General features: G+C 44.8%; 1 protein-coding gene and 1 pseudogene across 2 annotated transcripts in view; both read left to right on the top strand.

Annotated features, from left to right (window-relative positions):
- Positions 1-1,006: 1,006 nt before the first annotated feature.
- LOC311614848 (peroxisome biogenesis factor 2-like) lies at positions 1,007-1,930 on the top strand (annotated as a pseudogene). The gene has a single exon. The product of its transcript is annotated as a peroxisome biogenesis factor 2-like (transcript).
- Positions 1,931-12,116: 10,186 nt separating this feature from the next.
- MSN (moesin) overlaps positions 12,117-23,511 on the top strand; it is a 73,676-nt gene continuing 62,281 nt past the window's right edge. Inside the window, exon 1 of the mRNA XM_084869645.1 lies at positions 12,117-12,353. Within this exon, the coding sequence (XP_084725771.1) occupies positions 12,342-12,353 (12 nt within the window). The 5' untranslated portion in view covers positions 12,117-12,341. The remainder of the gene's footprint in view (positions 12,354-23,511) is intronic.

Here is a 23,511-nt window from a genome sequence, read left to right as displayed (position 1 = left end):
CTGGGGATGGGGTGGGATGAGGGTATGTGACAGGAAGTAGGGGAGGCTGGGAAAGGTCAATGGGGAAAAAAAGGAGATATATGTACTAATATTTGTAATATTTTAAACAATAAAATAAAATTTAAAAAAGAAACAAAACAAAACAAAAAGAAAGCCTATTTTTAAAAAATGTCTGAAAACTTTCCTAACCTGGTGAAGGAAATAGACATATAAGTTCAGGAAGTGCAGAGAGTCTCACACAAAATGAACCCAAATATGCTCACACCAAGACACATAATTAAAATGCAAAAGGTTAAAGACAGAGAGAATCTTAAAATCAGCAAGAGAAAAGCAGTTAGTTACCTACAAGGGAGCTTCCATAAGACTGTCAGCTGATTTTTCAGCAGAAACTTTGTAGGCCAGTAGAGATTGGCAAGAAATATTCAAAGTGATGTAAAGCAATGACCTACAACCAAGATTCCTATACCCAGAATAACTATCATTTAGAATCGAAGGACAGATAAAGAGATTCCCAGACAAGAAAAATAGAAAGGAGTTCACTCCCACCAAACCAGTATTACCTGGACTGTTAAAGTGTCATCTTTAAAAAGAAGAAAAGCATGTTTCAGAGAAAGTTCGGTGGAGCGAGGCATGTTGCTGACTCCTAAGCTCCTGACCAGCATGAGGCAAGGATTTCACAGTACTTACAGCCAAAATCCCCACTGCTATCAGCTTAGAAATCTTTAAAAAAAAAAAAAAAAAAAAAATATATATATATATATATATATATATATATATATATATATATATATATATATATATATATTATTAATTTTTCACAGAGAGGAAGGGAGAGGGATAGAGAGCCAGAAACATCGATTAGAGAGAGACATCAATCAGCCGCCTCTTGCACACCCCCCACAATCAAGGTACATGCCCTTCACTGGAATCGAACCTGGGACTCTTCAGTCCACAGGCCGATGCTCTACCCACTGAGCCAAACCGGTTTGGGAGCTTAGAAGTCTTAATGGAGCTCCAGAAAGGGGGAACTGAGCTCTTTGGAGAAGACATAGCTTCCAGAGAAGAGAAAGTACAGGGCACACACAGGATGTTGAGAATCAGTCACTTGGAACTGAACAAGGCCCTGAAGCAGCTGGTTTGGTCCCAGGTCACTCAGTGCTTCCATGGGTTTCAGCCAGGGCTGCTGGCGCACTTTAAACCTGAGCTGACAGCCCTCCTTTTCTTGTTGTGATTCACCGTTTACTCCAAAAAAACGCCACTGTGGGCCAGACAATTTTAAATATTCAGTATAAAAACAATTTCTCCATGACCCTTAGATACCAGCCCCCGAGTAAGAACCAGAAGCTGGTACAATGCCTGCATGATCAGCGGGAAGTGGTTAGAAGAACGCTGCTACGATCTTTTTCGAAACCATCATTTAGCCTCATTTGGGAAAGCCAAACAGTGTCTGAACTTTGTGGTGGTCCTTGTGCAATTAGGGGGCCTGATTAACTTATTGATTTTCCTCTAGAAGGGCAAATTTGCAACTTTGATGGAATGCCTGCTAGGCATTCGCTCAGTGTTCTGCAAGTCCCAGCACGTGTGTGAGATTGGCTTGGAGTACATGAACAGGGAGCTTCTCTGGCATGGCTTCACTGAGTTTCTCATTTTTTCTTACACTCATCAACACCAAAAAGTTGAAGGCCAAGTTATCTTTGCAGTGCATCCCTCTCTCCGGTGCTCCTAACAATGACAGCTCCTTGGCCAGCAGCGGCAAGCAGTGTTCTCTGTGAGGGGAGTGGCCCACCATGCCCAACACGATCGGCGGTGAGCACATCTTCTGTTATTACTGTGTGAAGAGCAGCTTCCTGTTTGACACGTTCTTCACCTGCCCCACAGTGTGCAGCCACTGAAGTCAGGAGTTGAGGTGTCAGAAGTGAATGCTCTTTAGAAACTGAAAATCGTTGTCTCTGCAGAAAACTGTATTGTGTTGAAATCCTTAGGATTAGTCACCCTGAGCATACCATTTAGGTGTCTTTTATGAAAACATGTGCTTCTCAGCCTCTGTGTTCTGTTCCTTGCAGACCTGACTAAAATCTAATCACTGGGATCCATGGATTTCTAAGTATATTCTGTAAATGCTAATGTGTTATTTTCCTTAATGATTGCATTCAATGTTTAATGTCAGGAGTAATGGGCAGTTTTTGTCCAATGCCTACAAACAATGTACTTTGTACTTCCTAGAACAAGGTTAGACTCTAAAAATAAAAAGTTTTGGAGACTGTGTGGAGGCGGGGGGGGGGGGGCGGAGAAAAGCATCACTGGTGTGGTGCAATGGTTGTCAACCCATGAACCAGGGTCACTAGTTTCCAGTCAGGGTACATGCCTGGGTTGCAGGTTCCATCCTCAGTTGGGGGCATGCTGGAGGCAGCCTATGGATGATGTTTCTCTCTCACTGATGTTTCTGTCTCTCTATCCCTCTTCCATTCTCTCTTTCTAAAAATCAATAAAAGGGAAAATTTTTAAAACATAGAATCAGGGGCATAGAATGGGAGGGGATTGATAATTCTCAGGGGGAAAGGGGTGTCTGTGGGGGGGTACGGGAAGAGACTGGACAAAAATCATACACCTATGGATGAGGACAGCGAGGGAGGGGGGAGGGGGGGAGAAGGTAAGGGCAAAGGGTGGGTGGGGACCAGGTGGAGGGGAGCTATGGTGGGGGGCGGGGGGGAAGAAGGAGAAACAATTATAATAATCTGAATAATAAAAATTTATTAAGATAATAAAAGAAGAAAAGATACAAATGATCAAACATCCTACCTAATAAAAGAGTAATATGCAAGTTAACCATCACCCCTCTACAAGCCATGTCCACCAGCCACACCCACCAGCCAATGAAAGTGAGTATGCAAATTAATCTCAATCAAGATGGCTGCAGCCACAGAGAGCAGTTGAGAGGCTTGGATTTCCCAGCTATAGAGGAAGCCAAGCTTTCCACACACCCTGGCCAGCCTAGGCCTCCACTTAAGGATACAAAGTTTCTTTCTTTTTTAAAAAATATATTTTATTGAATTTTTACAGAGAGGAAGAGAGAGGGATAGAGAGTTAGAAACATCGATGAGTGAGAATCTTCGATCAGCTGCCTCTTGCACACCCCCTACTGGGGATGTGCCTGCAACCAAGGTACATGCCCTTGACTGGAATCAAACCTAGGACCTTTCAGTCCCCAGGCTGACGCTCTATCCACTGAGCCAAACCAGTTTCAGCTACAAAGTTTCAATTATAGAAGATAAATCCCAAGAAAAATGGTGGTAGCCCCCAGATCTGGAGAGAAGAGGCTAGGGTTGCCCCCGGAAACAGAGGAAGCCAAGTTTTCCACCTGCCCTGGCTGGCTTATGCCTCCACTCAAGGATACAAAGTTTCAATTATAGAAGGTAAACAAATGCAAACAGAAATGAAGGCAGCCATAGAGCGAGCAGGGGGTTTGGCTCCACTCCAGGCTACAAAGTTTCAATTGTAGAAGGTAAATAAATTCCAGATACCAGGGCCTCCCCTTGAGTCTCCAGGGGGCATGGCTGACCTGCAAACCATCACAGGCCCCTTGCCCAGGCCATCCCATGCCCCAAGGGAACCCCCTCCCTGATCTGGGACACCCTTCAGGGCAAACCAGCTGGCCCTCACCCATGCACTAGGCCTCTATCCTATCTAATAAAAGAGTAATATACAGATTGACCATCATTCCAACACACAAGATGACTGCCCCCATGTGGTCAAAGATCCTGCCCCTATGTGGACACAAGATGGCCACCATAAGATGGTTAGCAGGAGAGGGCAGTTGAGAGGCACCAGGCCTGCAAGGGAGGGCAATTGACAGGGACCAGGTCTGAAAGGGAGGGCAGTTGGAGGCAATCAACACTGCAGGGGAGAGCAGTTAGAGGTGACCAGGCCAGCAAAGGAGGGAAGTTGGGGCAAACAGGCTGGCAGGGAAGAAGTTAGACATCAATCAGGCTGGCATGGGAGTGGTTAGGGGATGATCAGGCTGGCAGGCAGAAGCAGTTAGGGATAATCAGGAAGGCAAGCAGGCGAGCAGTTGGGAGCCAGCAGTCCTGGATTGTGAGAGTGATGTTAGATCCACTGGAATCGGGTCTAAACAGGCAGTTGAACACCCCTCAAAGGGTCCCAGATTGGAGAGGGTGCAGGCTGGGCTGAGAGACAACCACCCCCCCTCCCCCTGCACAAATTATAATATGAACAATAAAATGGTAATAAATGCATATACATCAACAATTAAATCTAAAAATACAAAATGAACAAACAAGCAGAACAGAAACAGACTCAGAGATACAGAGAACATTTTGTTGGTTGCCAGATGGGAGGGGGAAGGGGGTTGGATGAACAAAGTGATGGGATTAAAAGTACAAATTGCACCTTAAGAGGTGTAGCTCAATGATTAGAGCATTGGTTTGCACACTGAAGGGTTTATTTTATTTAATATATATATATATATATATATATATATATATCTTTATTGATTTCAGAGAGGAAGGGAAAGGGAGAGAGAGATAGAAACATCAATGAGAGAGACCCACCAGTGGGCTGTGTCCTGCATGTCCCTTACTGGGGATGAAGCTCACAACACAGGCATGTGCCCTTGACCAGAATCGAACCCCAAACCCTTCTGTCCGCAGACTAACACTCTATCCACTGAGCCAAATCAGCTAGGGCTCCACACTAGGGTTTAAAGTTTGATTCTCTATTCAGGGCACATAACTGTAGGTTTGATTCCTGGTCCTGGTGGGGTCATGTGCAGGAGGGAACCAGTTGATGTGTCTCTCTCCCATCGATGTTTTTTTTTCTCTCTCTCTTTCCTCCCTCCCTTCCTTTCAACTCTTAAAAAAAAATATCAACACTCAGCCAGCATGGCTCATTGGTTGAGCATCCTCCCGTGCACCAAAATATTTCCAGTTCGATTCCCGTTCAGTAGATATATCTGGGTTGTGTGTTCATTCCCTAGTCAGGGTATGTATGGAAGGCAACTAAATGATGTTTCCCTCTCACATAGATGTTTCTCTCTCTATTGCTTTGAAAGTTATATAATATCTAATCACTAGGGTGTACCTGAAAGTAATATAATATTGTATGTCAACTGTAATTGAAAATTAAAATATGATTTAAAAAATTGTTACCATCCAATGGTTTGGAGGCAGTGCTTCTTTATCCAAAGTATCCCTGGGATTCAGAACTATTTCCTATCCAATATCTCTCAGGTATTGCCTCTCCTGAACTATTGTGTCCTCTGAAGGAGGAATGCCATTTAGAAAGCAGAAGCTTCTTGATTGTAGTGAACTTACGTCTTAGGTTGGAGGTGATTACAAATTCAATCTCATTTCTCTCTTGAGTTTGGCATAGGCTTTCACATAAATCAGCCTTATGCATTTTCTGCTTGCTATTTCTTTGACTTTGACACTCAAACTTGCTGCAGCTCCAGAAAAGTCTCAACCCCCTAGGAATTCTGAGTCTTTTCATCTGGACCCCATGCCTGGCCCTAAAACTTATGTAAAATCTTCTCCTTTTGCATCTCCTAATCCCTGATTTAGATGCCCCCAGCTTCCTTGGAATCCAGCTCCAGAATGTCTCTGTACCACTCTCTGCTCATACTGGCCCTCATCTAGCTTTACTCCTTGACCACTCTGAATTCAGCTCTTCTGAAAACCCAAATGTCTTCATACCTCTTACTTTCCTCACCGAGGGTAGCAGACATATGTGGGGGTGTCTAGCCCTTAATCCCATGTTTTATCTCTGCAAACACAGTCATATATCTCACCATATTTAAATCTAATTGTAGAGATTACTGTGATCCTAGGAAGACTGAGCTAACTTTCACTTCACATGAGATCATGGTAAGGAGTGAGATGGGTAGAGATAAGAAGTTCTGGCCATATAGGCATGAAGTGTATTTTTTTTAAGGTAGGAAACAAAGGTGTGTTTCCCTGGCCATCTTGAAGAACAAGAGAACAAACCCATAGATTCCTATGTTCTGAGATGGGTCCCTCTTAGCCATAGCATTTTAAGTGTAACCTTCAAGCAATATACAGCTACTTGACCATAATCACCATAACCAGCTTCTATCTGGTGAAGTGAGAGAATATCTCTTATTCTTGTCTTCAATTTTTTTCTTTTATTATTTCAATAGTTTCACTGAACTCTTTGTATTCTCTATTACCTCCTGAATCCATTCTCCACATTGGTAGCTCCATCTTCGTAAATCCTTCCTTTTTCTGATCTTCAGTTTCCTTGACCTTAATGGAGGCTGGAGTAAACAGTCTCTGATAGTCTATAATTTCCTTCCAATCCCACCCTTTTCATCCCCAGAGTGCTAAACACATTCCTCTTTCTCAGCCCCTCTTTCCATCCAACTTCATTACCTTCCCCACCATCTGACCTCCCATCACCCAATTGAACTCTAGTGCCCGCCATTTCCTTTTAGTAGTGTGTTTAGTTGCTTGGCACTCCTTAACCAGCTCTCTCTCTCTCTCTCTCTCTCTCTCTCTCTCTCTCTCTCTCTCTCTCTGTCTCGTGTGTGTGTGTGTGTGTGGGGGGGGGGGGGATGACACACAGGGGGTTTCCACTTTCCAGAATGGATAATGAAAGTTGGAGACTTTAATAAACTTCCCTTCACCCTTTAGGCACTTAGCATAGTTCCAGGCCCTTGTGGGCTCTAGGAGAAAATAAATGAGGGAATCAGTGAGCTCTTTGAACTTCTGGGAGAAAAGGGCCATGGTAATGCTAAAGAATGTGATTGGATGCCATTGCTACCCCTGTTGTTGAGGCTTTCTGAAGAGTGCTGCTCTTCCTCAGGTCAACTGCTCAGCTCAAGGAGATGGACTTCAGCACATGTCAATGAATCATGGCAGCCAGGAGAGAAACTGAGGCACACTGACTCATGGACACTGGGAATCAGAAAAGCAGGAAATAGGACTACTGATTGCTGAGTACAAATATAAGACAAGTCTTTAAGCAACCCTGATAAACTCATATGTTTTTCCCAGGGACTCTATTCCCTTTCCCATAATTTTATAATGTCAGAGCAGGAAAGGACCTTGGAAATCCAGGAGTCTAGCTCCTTCTTCTCTGGGCTTGAAGGGGAAACTCAAGTCCAGAGAAGTGAAGGGAGTTGACTAGGCCATACAGTCAGTTAATGCCAAAGCTATGACTAGAAGCCAGGTGTCTTGACTACACCTCTCAAATATCCTTTCGATTGCCTCAAGTTGGCTCATCATCCCTGAGGTATGTAGTGCTCTACGTCACAAAGGATTCGCAGAACAGTTGTGATAGATTCTCCCTTTCTCTAGTTGATGGGCAGACGTAAACACCACCTGTAGCCAGATTTTCCTAAGCTCTGAACCACCAATCAGCACCTGCCAAATATCCTAAGTTCCTAGGTCCCTAATCACCAATCAGCGTGTGCTGAGTGCCCTAAGCCCCGCCCCCATCCATAAAGGTGCTGCTCGCTCTCTTTCGCTCCTCTCCGTGGAAGCAGCCGGCAGGGGTACCCTTCCCTCCAATAAAGCCTGTGTGTGTCCTGCCATCCTGGTCTCCGGTCTACCTTCTTTATTTAATCTATCATGATGGTGCCTCAGACTCGGGTGAACGTGGATGATCCTTTGTGATCCAGGGTCCTGAGTTGATTGGCCGGTTCAGAACACCTCTGGAACCCTGCAGTACCAGGACACATGGAAATCTCATCGCTTCCTTACCGGTAGGCCTCAGGGATCCCCCCACTCCCCACCCCGGTTCCCTTGACCTTGAAGGGTTTCAGAGTTTTCTCGTCTACTCGGCTAGCGTTGTCTACTCGGCTAGCGTTGTAAGTTCTACGTTCTACCAAAGCCCAGGCCCCTGGCCAGGAAAACTCTGTTCTACTCCATGCGAAAGGTTATGGGGGTTGACAGATCAGTCTCACAGCCATTAGCCACCTCAAATTTCCCCATTCACTCTTTCCTCATTCTACCTCGGTACCCTGCCAGGGCTACTGTGCAACCCTTCATAAAACCCAGTTGTCTCAAACCACAGTCACCTACCTCAGTTTCACTCTCTCCAGCCATTCTTATGACTGCAAGTGCCTTATCTCCTTATCTCCTCTATATCTAGGAAGAATGCAGGCAGTTTAAAAACTCCAGGGCCTGGCTAACCTGGAAACAGCTGAGGAGCCTGCTCCCTCCCCCGCCTCCTTCCCCTTTTTGAAGCAAGAAAGTGAAGCTTCAGTCTCCAAGTCTGACAGGACAAGGTTGCTGGATACTTCTTAAGCTAAACCAGACTATTCACAGTCTCTAACCTCTTATCCAACCATCCAGGTCCCTGACTTTCACTACTCCTCTCCTTCCCCTTTCCCTCACACTTTCACTGCAACACAGTCTCAATCACTCATCTGTCACCCCTTATTGGTAGCGTCATGGTAACTACTCTCTCAGCTTGGAGTGCGGAACTAGAAAAAAGAATCTCATACCCTTTAGTCCACCTCTTCTCCTTACACCTATCAGCTTGTCTCCATCATCAGGGATTTTTCTTCCTCTGTGGGGAAAACTCATACATCTGTCTCCCCATCAGCTGGACAGGAACCTGTATTCTAATCTATCTCTCACCCAACGTAGATGAAGCGTCAATAATCAGTTTTTACCTGACCCCATAACCACTGCTCTACCTACTTTGAAACCCTGTCTCAGGAGCTACAAGAAACATGCGGATGCCCAGCAAGGGGCAAAACTGGAAAAACAAGGACCTACTTCCAATGGTAACCTATTCTCCCCTTTCATATCACTAGTGAGGCAATTAAGACCCCTACTCTTTCCCCCCTAAAAATAACATCTAGGTCTCAGTTATCTTTCAGCTCTAGATCTGTCTCCCACTCACCTGGACAATCCTGCCCCAGGGGTTCAGAGACAGTCACCTGTTTGGCCAGGCCTTACCCAGAGACCTCCAAGAATGCTTGTTAGAACCCAGCACTACACATCTCAGAGGCATACAGCTGGCCTCCACTGGTAGGATTTCTCCATCATTGGACCCCAAATTTTTCCCCTAGCTAAGCCCTTATACCAGGTCTCCTCACCCTCCCTTGTTTGCCAAGCTTTCTCTAACTCCAGGACACCCTTCTGGTGTCTCTCTCTCTCTCTCTCTCTCTCTCTCTCTCTCTCTCTCTCTCTCTCTCTCTCTCTCTCTCTCTCTTTCTCTCTCTCTCCCCTCAGACATTTCTAATAGCCTACCTGTCCTGACAGCTTGATCCCATTTGGTGACTGCAACTCTGCCTCTGGGCTCTGGCTGTAGCTGCTGTTCTCATCAAGGAGGCCCAGAAGATTTGCCTCTAGCAACCCTTACAGGTCTTCTGTCACACCGATCCTTATCTCTCCTTGCACTCTCTCACATGCAGGAACTCCATCTCCTGTTCCTCAAGAGTTCTGACAGCTCCCTAACCCAGTCCCCAGCCCTGAACTCAGCCACTTTCTTTCCTGCTGCCTCCACCCAAACTACAGCAAAGCATTCCTGCCCCGAGGTCATCAGAGGCCCTCACTGAACCTTGGACGGGACTCTCAGATTCCTCCCTCTAATCCTGATTTAACTCTGTTTGTGGATGGAAGCTTGTGTCTAGACCCCCAGGAACGTCAGAAAGCCACCTACACGATTGTAACACTGGAATGGACCCTGGAGATGGCCTTCATCACTCTTCACCTCGCCCACACTGCAAGAGGTAGTCATGAGTGCCTGCTCTTCCTGCTCCATGTGTGCAGCTATCTCATCCCAGGGAGGAATGCACCCCAACTTTCCTACCCATCAAATGAAGGGGACACCTCCCAGGGCAGGACTGGCAGGTAGACTTCACCCTTATGCCTCTCCCACAAGAAGACCAAATACCTGCTCACCATGGTAGACACCCTGATAGGGTGGGTAGAGGCCTTCCCTACTTGAAAGGAAACTGCTGAGGTTGTGGCTGAGATCTTGATAACACACATAATCTCTGGCATCTCCTGGAAACTGCACATATCCTACCACCCACATTCATTCGGTAAGATCCAGAGGAGCAACGGCTTCCTTAAAGACCACCTAACTAAAACTCTCTCTCTAGAAATTTACAGCTTCTGGCCGGACCTTCTACCCATGGTCCTGACTGGAATCCGGGCTACACCAAGGAGCCCCACTTTTTTACCTCCCCAAGAATCTTACCCCCCAGGTTGTCTTTCAGCTCCAGGCCCAGAAAAGCAGCAAAACCAAGCAAGTGATGCCGTGGCGGCCTCAGGATCAGCTTTTACCTCCCAAGTGACTCAACAGGATCGCTCTCAAGATGTCACCAACCAGTTTCTTGGGGAAATCATGCTGCTGCACCCCTCATCCAGCACGGAAAATATTGTACTACCTGTTTTTTGCTCACATACCCCATGGCTCCTCCCACTATTAGGCCCACTGGTATCTATATGCTTAATCTTGCTCTTTGCCCCGTGTCTCATGCGTTGTTTCACTAGTTTCTTGCAGAATAGAATGCAGGCGTTCACCAACCAGAAGGTGGGAGAGATCTGGCACTGAATTCAGAACCGAACACCAGAATCTTTGAGACCCCGGGTAGACGTCCTTAAGAGACTATGCCCCTTCTCAGCTGGAAGTAGATACAGAAGACCGACCTTCGCCCCTGACCTTGCCCGGACTCTCAATTTTTTTTTTTTAAATTTATTTATTTAATTATTTATTTTTTTTTATTTTTTTTAAATTAGATTATTATTTTTGTACATATACCAATGCCCCCCCCCTCCCGTACATACCCTCCCTCCGCAGAGTTTTGTGTCCATTGGTTGTACTTATATGCATGTATACAAGCCAGACTCTCAATTTTTAAAAAATATTACCAGAAGCCTGGAATGATAGATCCTCCCTTTCTCCAGTTGATGGACAGACGTAAACTCCACCTGCAGCCAGACATTCCTGAGCTCTGAACCACCAATCAGCACCTGCCAAATACCTAATCACCAATCAGTGTGTGCTGAGTGCCCTAAGCCCTGCCCCCTATCCTTAAAGGTGCTCTCTTCTGCTCCTCTCCATGGAAGCAGCCGGCAGGGGTACCCTTCCCTCCAATAAAGCTTGTGTGTGTCCTGCCATCCCCGTCTCCAGTCTACCTTCTCTATTTAATCTATCAAGTTGCCAGTGGATAGCAGAAAAAAAGGACCATGGCCAGTCATTTTCAAACGAAAACTCAGACAACCAGTTAACTGCTACAGTCTAGAAACTGCTGTCCTGGGATTCTGTGATATTGACAAGTAGACAAGGTGCTGGCAGATATATCTCAAGAAAATGAATTAGGAGTGTCTCTAACCTTGGGGAATTCTAGCCTTAACCAAAAGTGAATCATGTAAATAGGTGAATGTGTTGGGGGACAGGCTAAAGAATCGGGATATTGATTTAAAGAAGGTGGAGACAGGGTTTGAAGGAAAGGAAGTAGTAGAGGACAGGAGAAGCCTAATTCTGAAGAAAATGAAATTGAGCAAGGATGAGGAGGAAATACGATGGGAAAAAGGCCAAACCCCCCTCCAAGCTATCAGGAGAGTCCTACAGAAGATAATGGGTGAAGTGTTGAAGGAGCTGAGGCAGTTTAGCCAAGCCAAAAAAAAAAAAAAAAGTTTCAGAGGGACATGGGTTTTCCAGATCTCTGAAGAGTTGTTACAGACAGAAGGGAATTTGTGTGGCCCCAGGGAGCAGATGTGAGATTCGCAGGCAGAGGACGCAGAAAAAAAGAGTTCAGATACAAACAGGAAGAAATTTCAAAGTCAGAACTGTCTAGAAAGGGAACAAGAAATTTTGATAGGTGGCGAGATCACCATCAGTGGAAAGTTGCAGTCAGAGGCTGCTGAAATCTCTGCCAGGGTGCGGCCCAGTGTTGGGACTTCCTTTGGATGGCTCGGATACTTGGGGCTAAAGGCTGTGAAGGGGATGGGAGAGGAGCAGGGTGGGGCTGGGTGGGGGATGGGCATCTCTCCCTTGGGAAGCCCAAGCCCAGTCCGGCCTCCAAGTGGTCGTTGTGGCGGGCTAGGTCGTTGTGGCGGGCTAGGGCGGGGCCAGGCGGCCGGCAGGGAGGCGGGCGCAAGGGCGGGGAGCAGCACGGAAGCCCGGTCACATAAAGGAGCGGGCACAACGGGGGCGGCTCTTTCCTGGGTGGGGTTTGTGAAGTCGTGGCCCGTTAGCAGGAAGCTGAGCAGTTGCCCCGAGGCTACCGAGGGACTCATTCCGAGCCCCCAGTCCCCAGAGTGCGAGCCCTGTGTACTGCGCGTTCAACGCTGTCCTACAGCTCCCAGCCAAACTTTGCCAACTCAACCGCCTTTGCCGTCACCATGCCCAAGACGGTGAGTGCGGGGGGTGGGCGCTGCTGGCCCCAGAGGCTCTAGCTGACCCTTGTAGCCCCTCGCTGATAGCTTGGAAGGGGGTTTGGCCAGCCACCCGTCTGCTCGGGATGCCGCGCCCTCAACCCAGGCCTGGAGTGGGGAGGGGTGGGAGTGGAGATCTGGTATGTCGCGCCCTCGTGTGGGGGTGGGGGGTTAGGTGGTCCCGGACTAGAAGCGTGGACTGGGCGGGGTTGGCCTGGTTTTTAGACTCCAGTTCCCTACTTCTGGGATGCGACAGTAGGGAATGCTTCCTGGGGGCCCAAGTTCTCCTTTTGTCCCTGACAGGCCAAGGGAGTGGGGGGAAAAGACTGGTCCAGAGAACACGTCCCCCAGTCCAGGAATTGGACCTTCTGGGCGAGGCTGCCACTGTGTAGGAGGGGCCCTGGGAACTGAGAAGCAAGGAGGAGGGAGATGTTAAGGGTGGATCCCCGCACCGGCACTTATCTTTCCCATAGACTCCCCAGGCAGCCTCAGCTGTTTCCCACTAGTAGGGGAGGATAGAGTTGTGGAGGAACTCTTGGAGGCTGCTTGATTTTACGCAGTAGTCATAACACTTCACTACGCACCAGCCTGAGGGCTGGAGGTCTGCCCAATTCCTAGGGGAAAAGAAGACTGGTTGCTTCCTCCTCCCCAAATCCCTGCCCTTCCCATTATTTAATGGCTCTCTAGCTCTTCCTTTCCCCTCTGGACTGTTCTGTGTAGATTATTCCCTCCTGGGGGGTCACACCTTTCTAGAGCGGTGGTAGCTTCTAGGATTTGGTCTCATCCCACTGGTTATTATGAAAAGAACTGAAGCCTCTTGGGAGTGGGGCCTAAGGGGGCCGGATGCCCAGAAGGGAGGAGCAGATGAGGAGTCTGTCTGAATAATGAGCCCTGCTTGCTTTTGTGCAAGTCATGACAAATGGCTGCTGGGGCCCTTCCCTTGCTCAGGAAGGCCTGTTGACCACCCTAGTTTGAGTCCCTTAGGCCAAGCAGCTTGTTGGGCTGACCTAGGCTATGCAGTTTCTCCTGGAACCCTCTTCCTAGGACTGCCTGATCTTTGTAGAGCTGAGATAGTGACTAGTAGCCTTGAGAATGGCTAGGGGTCTCTGGATGAGAGGGGCTAGGGGGGTATAGCTCATCGGGTGTGTGCTGAGCTTTGGTTGCCACGTTGCTGTATTCCAGACTTACTGCTAAGTCATTCTTGCCCTTACTAAACCCTGTCCTTCAAAAACACTAAGTTTTCAACAAGTATGTGGTTCTATTGGTGGTAGCAGGAATGGCACCAGGTGTTAGACCAGTGGGGTCAGATCAGACCTGGTTTCAGCAACCTCCTCAGCTGAAACCCTTGAGTTCTGGCTAAGAAAGTATTCAGAGCCAAGACTCAAACTATGAGACCATTTATTTATAAAATCACAGAGGTAAAAGAAGTAATTTATAGAAGACATGGGCCTAGGAAATAAGTTATAGAGGCAAAGGAAGGGCCCGTGGAACTTAGAAGTTAGGAAGGTAAAGGTGATGCACCTGGGGAATGGGGAGGGGGAAGGCAAAGGCAAAGAAAGACAAAGGCAAAGATGTGGGTGTGCTCCCCAGAGAGACTGCTACTGGATCCTCCATCCCACATCCCATGGCGGGAGGTTGTGGGGGAAGGGTAAGGGTAAGTGTAGAGATTTTAGGGGAGGTCCTAGGGAAAGATCTCATTAGAATATTCAGCAGTTTTCCAGGTGTGTCTTTTCAGGATCTAGATCCTGAAGTCAGCCTTGGCTGGTTTTATTGCTTTTCTGAGCCTGGAGCTGAAATGTCAATACAACTGAGGCCTAGATGTTATTTCTAGGGAGGAAAGGTCAGGGGGTGCAAATGTAATGACTAGCATATATGCTAGGGGAGGAAAGGTCACTTAAGGACGAGGTCCCACCCTACAGTTGTCTGTTGCTAGGCTTCCAGGGCTTTTCACTCTGGTGATTTAATGTACCTAGCCCACCGTCCTTGCTCTTCTCATGTCTAATTGCCTACCACAGTTCTGCTATTTCTCTCTCTTAAATTGCTTGTGGTTTTATGACATCTGGCTTTTTCACACTTGCCCTCCCACCACACTCAAAGTGAGAGAGAATGGTTTTGAAAAGAGAGGGGGAAATATACCATTGTCTCTGCCAAGACAGAGGATTATAAAGAACCTTCCAGAAGCTTCTTCTTAGGTTTATCTTTTTGGTTGACTCCTTGAATCCTTTTAAGGTGTGACTTCGCCTAAATAGGTGGGTGGATCTCTGAGAATAGATTGTCCCATTACCTCCCTTCTCTAGAGGCATTTCTCATTATTTTTATAATAATTATTTTTATTGATTTCAGAGAGGAAGGGACAGGGAGAAATAGAAACATTTGTGATGAGGGAGAAACATTGGTTAGCTATCTCCTGTACATCCTCTATTGGGGATCGAGCCTGCAACCCCAGCACGTGCCCTTGACTGGAATAGAACAATCTGCAGGCCGATGTTCTATCCACTGAGCCAAACCAGCCAGGGCCATTTCTCATTTTTAATTCTGCAATATATTACATTGAAACACAACTTGATGGGTCTAGAAATTGTCTCAAAGTGGCCTTTAACCATTCCATCCTTAGGCAAAAGGATGAATAGGAGCTGTTTGAGGTCAAGCCTATGGTACTGAATATACCTGAATACTGAAGGCATTTTTATACAGATTGACTAAAACTTGAATCAGGCTAGAAGGAGAGGACTGAATTTTGATGGACTGGATGATTTGGATAATTTTTCATACTGTTTTGCTCAAGGAATGGTCAACTTCTAGGGGAAACAACTATATCATGCCTGTGAAAACCATAGACTCTTAACTTGAGAGGGATCTCAGCAACTATCTAATATCACTCTATCTCTCAACTAATGAGGTTATTTAGGTCTACATGAAAGAACCTACCTTGGGGTCCAGGCTTTGTGATGCTGATCACATTGATCTTCTACTCTGACTCAATGACTAGGTTCTTGAAGTTGAGTCCCCTCTCTTTCCCAAAGAAAATTGCCACCCTTTTTCAGACTTTCATGGTCCTCAGATAAAAGGAAGTAGATAATTTGGGCAAAGTAACCAATGTTGGCATTTGTGTGGTTTCCTGGTGAGAGTTAGGGGCACCATAAGGTACCTCTTGTTTTCTCATTCCTCATCTCAATATTGAGGTGTCCAGGGGCACACCCTAGTTCTCTGTGCACTAGCTAGTAGCTTTAATGTTAAACTGATAGGAACAGATACCTACACTTGATCTTAGCCAAAAGTCTGAGAAGTGATATTAGCCGTTTTAATGAAGGTAGAAAATGCCCCTGTTCTTAGCTCCTTCTTCACTAGTATCACTTTAGGCTATTTCTGGAGTAATGATAGATAGGAAAGGATGGTTAAAAAACCAAATCCATTCATTCATATAAACCATATCTACAGTCAGACCAGAGTGGTTTTAACTTTTGCAGCCAATTGTCTCCTACAGTCAGTCCAGTCTCCCTTAAATCTGTTAAAACATGCCCCTCTGCACCCTCTCCCTGCCAATGCTGAAATTCTCTTTTTAATTGCCAGTTTCCTGGGTCTGCTTTAGTAGTCAGAATGGAAAACTTAAAGTGCGTTCAACACTTTCTGGTGATCATAAGAAAGTTGCAAAACAAACAAACGAACAAACAAACAAACAAACAAAACACACACACACACACACACACACACACACACACACCCAAAAAAAATCAAACAAATAACCCTTTTCCCCTTCCTACCTTCTTTAACTGTTTTTAGATCACATTCTTTTTTTTAAAGAATATATTTTTATTAATTCCAGAGAGGAAATGAGAGGGAGAGATAGAAACATCAATGGTGAGAGAGAATCATTGATCAGCTGCCTCCTGAATACCCCCTACTGGGGATAAAGCCCACAACTCCAGGCATGTGCCCTTGACCGGAATTGAACCCAGAACCCTTCAGTCCACAAGCCAATGCTCTATCCATTAAGCCAAAGTAACTAGAGCTGTTTTTAGATCACAAAGTCTTTGGGATATTCTTGGATTCTCTAAAAAGAGTTTGTTTTGGATTTTCAAGGTGTTCTTGAGTTTTTGGTTTGCTTGAGTAGAAAAGTTTCTTTACAACTGTCAAGTCCAATTCTTCTCATTGCATAGATGGGTAAACTGAGACCTTTAGATAGGGAGGGGCTAAGCTAGAATGATGCAGCATTTCAGTAGCAAGGCCAGGATCAACTAATCTATACTCTCTTATGTTAGGCTTGGAGAGGGGAAGATTGCTCTGGGGGTGAGTGGCAGAGGTGGTTTTTACCAGTAGTCTGTAAGCTATCCATTATTCTCTAGCCACCTATAACAATAGCTTGTTTTAAGAGAAAAGTTCTTAATTTTCTCTCTCTTACTCTTCTTATTTAGAGGGTCAATTTTGGTAAAATTTCTTCAGTGTTCTGGTTTTTTAGCCCTAGCTAAATAGGTCAGGGGAAAGGTAATCAAGTGGTCATTGATAGCACCATCCATGTCAGCAGACATAAAGCCCAGCTCCTTGAAGTGTTTGAAGGCTTCTGAGTCTGCATTCAGCTAAACTTTAACAGGAGCTGTGTGGACTGTTTATTCTCCTGCCATTCCTAGCATTGCTTGAGCCACTCGAGTGGCACTAAAGTGGTACTTGGTGAATAGGAGGAAAAATCTCAGTCTTTTAACCCTTGAACTAGCCTTGCCTGCAGACTTTAGGGCTGGGCAACAGATCAGGAATGGAGGTTATGTGAGAGAAGGGTGACTTTTTTGATCCTGTACTATCCACTTCTTTGGTTTTCCAGTTTACTAGGCCCTTTGTGAAAGCATAGATGATAGAGACAGACAGAGCAGGGACCATCTTGGAGATTTCCTTTAGGCTTCTTCTTGAATAGCCCTCTGGGCACAGAGGGGATGTTGTGGCAAGAGACCTTTTATGGGACCCTTGAAGGCACCAAATAATCTATGCTCTTTCATGTTAGGCTTGGAGAAGGGGAAGATTGCTTTGTGATTGGGTGACCATTAGTATGGTAACTTTCCATTATTCTCTAGCTGCCTAAGAATAGCTTATTTTAATAGCTTATTCTTTTTTTTTTTAATCCTCATCCAAGGATATGCTTAGGAAGAGAGAGTGAGGGAAGGGGGAAGGAAGAGAGAGAGAGAGAAAAAGAAAGAGAGAGAGAGAGAGAGAGAGAGAGAGAGAGAGAGAGAGAGAGAGAGGGAGAGAGAAGAGAAGAGAAGAGAGAGAGAGAGAGAGAGAGAGAGAGAGAGAGAGAGAGAGAGAGAGAGAGAGAGAGATATCAGTTGCCTTTTGTACATATCCATGATCAGGATCGAACCCACAACCCTTTGGTGCTCTGGATAATGCACAACCAACTGAGCCATTCCAGCTGGGCTTGTGGATATCCTTACTATTATCTCTCTTCCTCTTCTCAGGAAACTTTACTGAATGTTGGAGCTGGAAGGAACACTTAGAGGTCATCTGGTCTATCTCCTTGACTCCAAATGCAATTTTCTCTGGATGAGATGAGATGACCGGCTACATATATTCTGATCTCTGTTCTAATAGTGTTGCTTGGCAACAGTGTTCAGATCCCTTTATATTTTCCTGAGAGTCCCCCTCACTGGAATTTCTAGCTTCAACGTCTCCAGAGGGGAGATCTGGTATACCAACACTACTAGGGTTGGGCATTTCATGACTAGAGTTACTGAAAACTGGCATCATAACTGGTTTAGAACAGTCTGTTTCTGATATTTCAAAGATAGAACTGAGTTTAGCATTATGTCTTTCCCAACTCAGAATCTTTCTCCCGGCTACTCCACCCTAATGTTGTGCTCCCATAGAAAATAGCAGAATAAAGGGTGGTCTCTTTGGGGGAAATCTACTGGTCAAGTGAAGGAGGTGCACTTGTCATGGTTGACTGGATTTGCTGTTCATCCCTCCTACCACTTCATGCTTGGTAGAGCTGAAAAACTTTAATTCCAGGTTTTTATTCGTGGTATGGAGAATTAGCTCAGAACTCTATTGGTTTGGAAGGTGGGTATTAAGAAATGGCAAGAAACACTGATCTGATAATTTTTTTCCATGTAAGAATTTCTTCCCTGTCTTCAGTAAATGGCTCCAAATAAGTGGTTCTTTACAAAAGTCCCCCCCTTTTTTTTTTCATGAGGGAACTGTACTAGTAATATTGATAGATATACTCCAGGGACCCTTTCAGTACTATGTGCTTGAGACATTCTTTCCTCAAAATTTCAGTGTCTTCTATGTACCAGGCAATGTATGCTGGCAATACATAGTTGAACAGCACTTGCTAAAATATATGTTCTTGTCCCCTTACACTTCCAGAATGCTGTTTCTTCCTGGGTACTGAGTTCAGGATTGAGAGTTTCTAGCTTAGGGAGTTGGTTTATTTCATTAGTAGTTCTGACAAGAACACTGAGGAACAAGAAAGAAACCAATGAGACAATACTATGAAGGCTGTGGGTTGACTGAAGAGCCTTACACAAATACTGAAAACTTAATGTGTTTCCCTCTATTTCTTCTTACTGCCTGTAGGTAACATAGATCCCTGGTAGTTCTGCTGACAGGTCAGGAAACTACTAAGTTATATTTCAAATTTGCTTTTAACCTTCTAAATGTGGTAGCTATATATATTGTTAGACATTAATAAACTGGTGGGCATAAACTGTACCAGTGAGCTGAGGTCTAGCTTTTCCGGGGTACAGCATTTCAAATGCATCTGTACTTAGGATGACCAAGAACTTTCTCACTCTTAAGCTTTCTTTTATTTTTTATTAAACTTATTGGGGTGACATTGTATGATAACATTATATAGGTTTCAAATATACATTTCTATAATAAATTATATGTATATTGCATCGTGTGCCCACCACCCAAAGTCAAATATTCTGTCACCATATATTCTAACCCCTTTACCCTTTACTACACCCCATCACCTTCCCTCTGGTAGCCACCATACTGTTTTATGTGTCTATGGATTTCAGTTTTAAATCCCACATATGAGTGAAATCATATGGTTCTTAGCCTTAAGCTTCCTTTTAGCCATTGTTCTGGATGCTCTGGGTTTTCTCATAGGAGTATTTTGAACCACAGAGCAACTGAGCTGGTATTCAAAATTTTAGTTCAACCTTATGTTTTAGATGGAGACACCAAAGCCCAGAAAAGAGAAGTGATTTGATTAAACTGATAATAGGGTTGGGACTAATATCCAACTTGTCTGGCATGTGGTATAGGGGAGAAATTTCAATGTCTGACTTCTACATGGCACTCCATGCAGGGTGCTTAATGTTTCTTCCTCTGTGCTGAGGGTAACTTGACTATAGTGGTATCATGGTCATAGGAAGAGAAGAACAAATTCTTCTGCGTATGTAGAACTGACATCAGGTTACTTTATATGGAAATGGTTCAGGCTCCAACTATGCCGTTGGGACTCTTCATAGCACTTGCCAGAAGGTAAGTATTGTACTTTGACTGTGAAGAGTGGTAGAAGGTGGATATGTGCACTGAAGGTAGGTAAGGAGAAGAGACTAACCACATTTTCTTGCTTGAGATAGGGCATCACTGTCCTAAGTCTTTATAAGTGTTCAGTTATTTATTTTCCATATTTATATCTAGGGTGGCCACCCAGCTTGCTTGGGATCACATAAAATTGGTAATAGTTTGGGTAGGAGAGGTTGGCTTTCCTGATTCCCAAATCAGTGGTCTCTGACTAGATTGCCTTTCTTGGAAGAATGATTCTTTTCACCCAGGGGACACAGACTTCCAGAGAATTGGCTCTGTGGCGATTATTTTAACAAGATGATTGCAATGGATTTCCCCTAAATAGCTTCTGCTGCAACAGGTTTTAGTCAGTGGGTGACTCAGTTCTTTCTTCTAGGGCCTTTGAATGACTTTTTTTTCTCTTCCTTCCTGCCCTTCATCCAAATTCCCCACTTTTTCTCTACTATTTAAAACTTTGAGCTCTGACTTTTATATTCTCACTCAGTTCTCCAGCTTGAGCTGTTCTTGGGTTAGGATTTTATGGTACTTTCCTTTCCACTTTGGTGACAATATTTGCTCCTGTAGCAACCATTTGAATACAGACTGCAGCCTCCTGGCTCAACCCTCACTAGTAACCTTTACGTGTTATAGACTAAGCTTGGGGCAGATAGCTAGCCAAAAAAAGTTTTTTTTTCAAGCCTTTATAGAAAGGGAGCATAAAGTAGTGGTAAAAAGCACAAACCTGGAACTCAGCTTGGGCTCAAATCTAAGCTCTGACTAACTAGGTGTGTAGCCTTGAGCAAGTTACTTAACTTCTGTGCCTCATATTCCTCAACTGTAAAGTGAAGATAATAGTACCTATGCCCAGCTCGTTGCAAGGATTAAGTGAGGCAATTCATGTAAAGTGCTTAGAACTATGCCTAGCATCTAATAAGTGCTATGCAAATGTTAGCTATGATAATTATTTATGAAACTGCTATATGCCCAACCCTTTTCTAGGTAGGATGTGTAAGAAAGAAGGCAGACAGCTGCATTCTCACCATTTGCTGAGTGGTTATTAGATACAATTTACTATAAGGAATATGGATAAATGAATGGAGGATACAATGCTGCCTTTGAAGATCCCATATTTAATAGGAGATTTAGGGCTCACTCAAAAACAGTTTGAAAAATATATATATACATTAAATGTCATTTTCTAGAGATTTTAGGAAGGAGAGGGTTTAATGGGACATGTACAGGGCTTTGAACTATGCGTACACTTGGGAGCAGTGGCCATTCTGGGTGGGAGAGATTTTGCTATGTGGGCATAAACCAGGTGGTCCTAGGCCAGTGCTCTTTTGAAAGTGAGTTTGTCTGAAATAAAGGAGGGCTTGAGGTGCTGATTATTTCAAGGGAACTACAGAGTACATGTGAGCATAGACCAGATTATTGGTGCTGGGGTCAGGTGGAATGAATAATCATGTTTCAACTGGCAAATCTTCTGAAGGGTTTTGTTGGGGGAGCCTGTACCTTGGGTTTCCAGAATTGGGTGAGTTAAATAAAACAAATTTTGTTATCTTTATTGCCTCAGTAGGTATGTGAGAGGCTCCTTCCTTCATGTTTCCATGTGAGCTAAACCAAGGAATAGAGCTTAGTGATTATTCTCTCAATCCACAGCTCAAAAACAGCTTTCAGTTCTCCTAATGTCTTTGCTATGAGATAGGTATTTGGGATAGGATAGAAATGAGGGGAGGATTTCTTAGTGTGTGATTGTGATAGGTTAAGAAGTATGGCATTTTTCTGGCTAGGGCATATCTACAGCATCTGGACATTAAACTTGGGTTACTTTCCAGGCACAGTCTGTTGGCTGTGCCTGATGACAGAATTAGATTTGATGCCCTTTTCAATGGACTTTTTGTGGCATAAGGTATTGAGATAGTTTCTAGGCCACTGGTATGGTGGCCTACCACTGTGCTTGCTTTGTAGTAATGTTTTGTCAGGTAGCTCCTGTGATTGGTGACTTTGAAGGTTGAAGTTTTTTTCATCTCCAGTGACCTTTCTACTTTGTGGGAATTTGATAGATAAGTTGTATGGCTAGGGTATCTATAAATCAGGGCCTAATGAAAGAAAAGTTGAGATGTGGGCATTTGGTGATACAGAGAAAGTATAATCCTGAGGAATCCTTTCCGGGACATATATTTGGGAGGTTACAGTGTCCAGGGCCTGGGAGGGGGAGCAAGACATGCCTATTAGGCTTTGTCAGCATTTCCTTCTCCTTAGTCCTGACCTCCCTTAAATACCTGGGAAGGATTAAGGCTTGTTTTTCTCCAGTGAAGTGTGTTTAGATAAGATCCCTGACCTTACTATCAAGGTCTAATCTCCCCACCTCCCCCCAATCCTTTTTCAGAAATCTTATCCTGAAGTTTAGATGAAGTACAACCAGAGGCTTTTACCTGTTGTAATCTTTAACTGGGGTTGACTAATCTGTGGAATGGAGTTGGAGAGTGGGGGTCAAGGTAACAGCCAATGTGGGTGTCAGTAGTTAAGCTGTACAAATCTTTGCTATCTTCAAGTGTTTTAAGTGAGCTACATTCCTCTCCAGACCTCCTTGTAGATACTCCTGGGAGACTGACCAACTCATAGCAGTTTCCTTGCTGAGAATAAAAGTCACTTAACCTTTTTGCCTTTGATTTTTTTCTCTACATGAAAATATAAACAGTATCAGAAATATGTACCCACACTAGAGTAAAGCCCCCTTCTTCAGATGCTTTACTTCTCTTGACACCTGGGCCATACATATGCTAGGTGAGAATTTGCAATTTTGCTTCAGGGTTACACTGCACCTCCCTGTTAGTACTTGGAAAGCTGTTCCAGCAGGGCATGAAGTTGGCCTGGGAAAAATCTAGCCTAGTTACCTTTCTCTGTGCCATAGTGGGCCTTTTCCTAAGTTGGGAGTTTGTCTCCTGGCTTTAAGCCATTTGCCAGAGGAAACCAATGACTAAACGCTTCCTCCCCTGCTACGTCAGCTTCTGGAACCTTTCCTGATGATTCCTTACCAGTTAAGTATGCCTTATTTGGCTATTTTCTCCCCCCTCAAATACCCTTCACCATCTCAACTGGTCCTCTGTTCTCCTTTGGTACAGGGAATGCTTTAAGTTTATAAGGTGCCACCTGCAAACTTTTCTCCTTGTTTGGGGCCTGTTTAGAGCAGGAGGTGAGATTCTGATGGGGCTGGGGGGTGAGTGGGAGAAGAGAAAGTAAGATGGGTGAGCTCTGGAATGAGTGATTTCTTTACCCTGCTTTATTTTAAAATATATATTTATATTGATTTCAGAGAGGAAGGGAGGGGAAGAGAGAGATAGAAACATCAATGATGAGAAAATTGATCTTGCTGCCTCCTGCACACCCCCTACTGCAACCCTAAACCTGGGAATTGAACTGTGACCTCCCAGTTCATAGGTCCATACTCAACCACTTAGCCACACTGGCTGGGCTGCCCCAATTTCTTATTTTCCTTGCCCTCTTGACCCTGCCTGGTCACTCCACTCTGGTTTCTTATCTAGATCTCTGATAGCCTAGGAATAATCTTGCTTTGCTTGAAAAAGTATATAATGTGGGACAGAGTGGGATGGGACAGAGGCTCTTA

The sequence above is a fragment of the Pipistrellus hanaki genome, assembly GCF_964339955.1.
Source record: "Pipistrellus hanaki genome assembly, chromosome: X".
Classification (NCBI taxonomy): Eukaryota; Metazoa; Chordata; class Mammalia; order Chiroptera; family Vespertilionidae; genus Pipistrellus; species Pipistrellus hanaki.
This window is presented reverse-complemented; position numbering and strand designations above follow the sequence as displayed.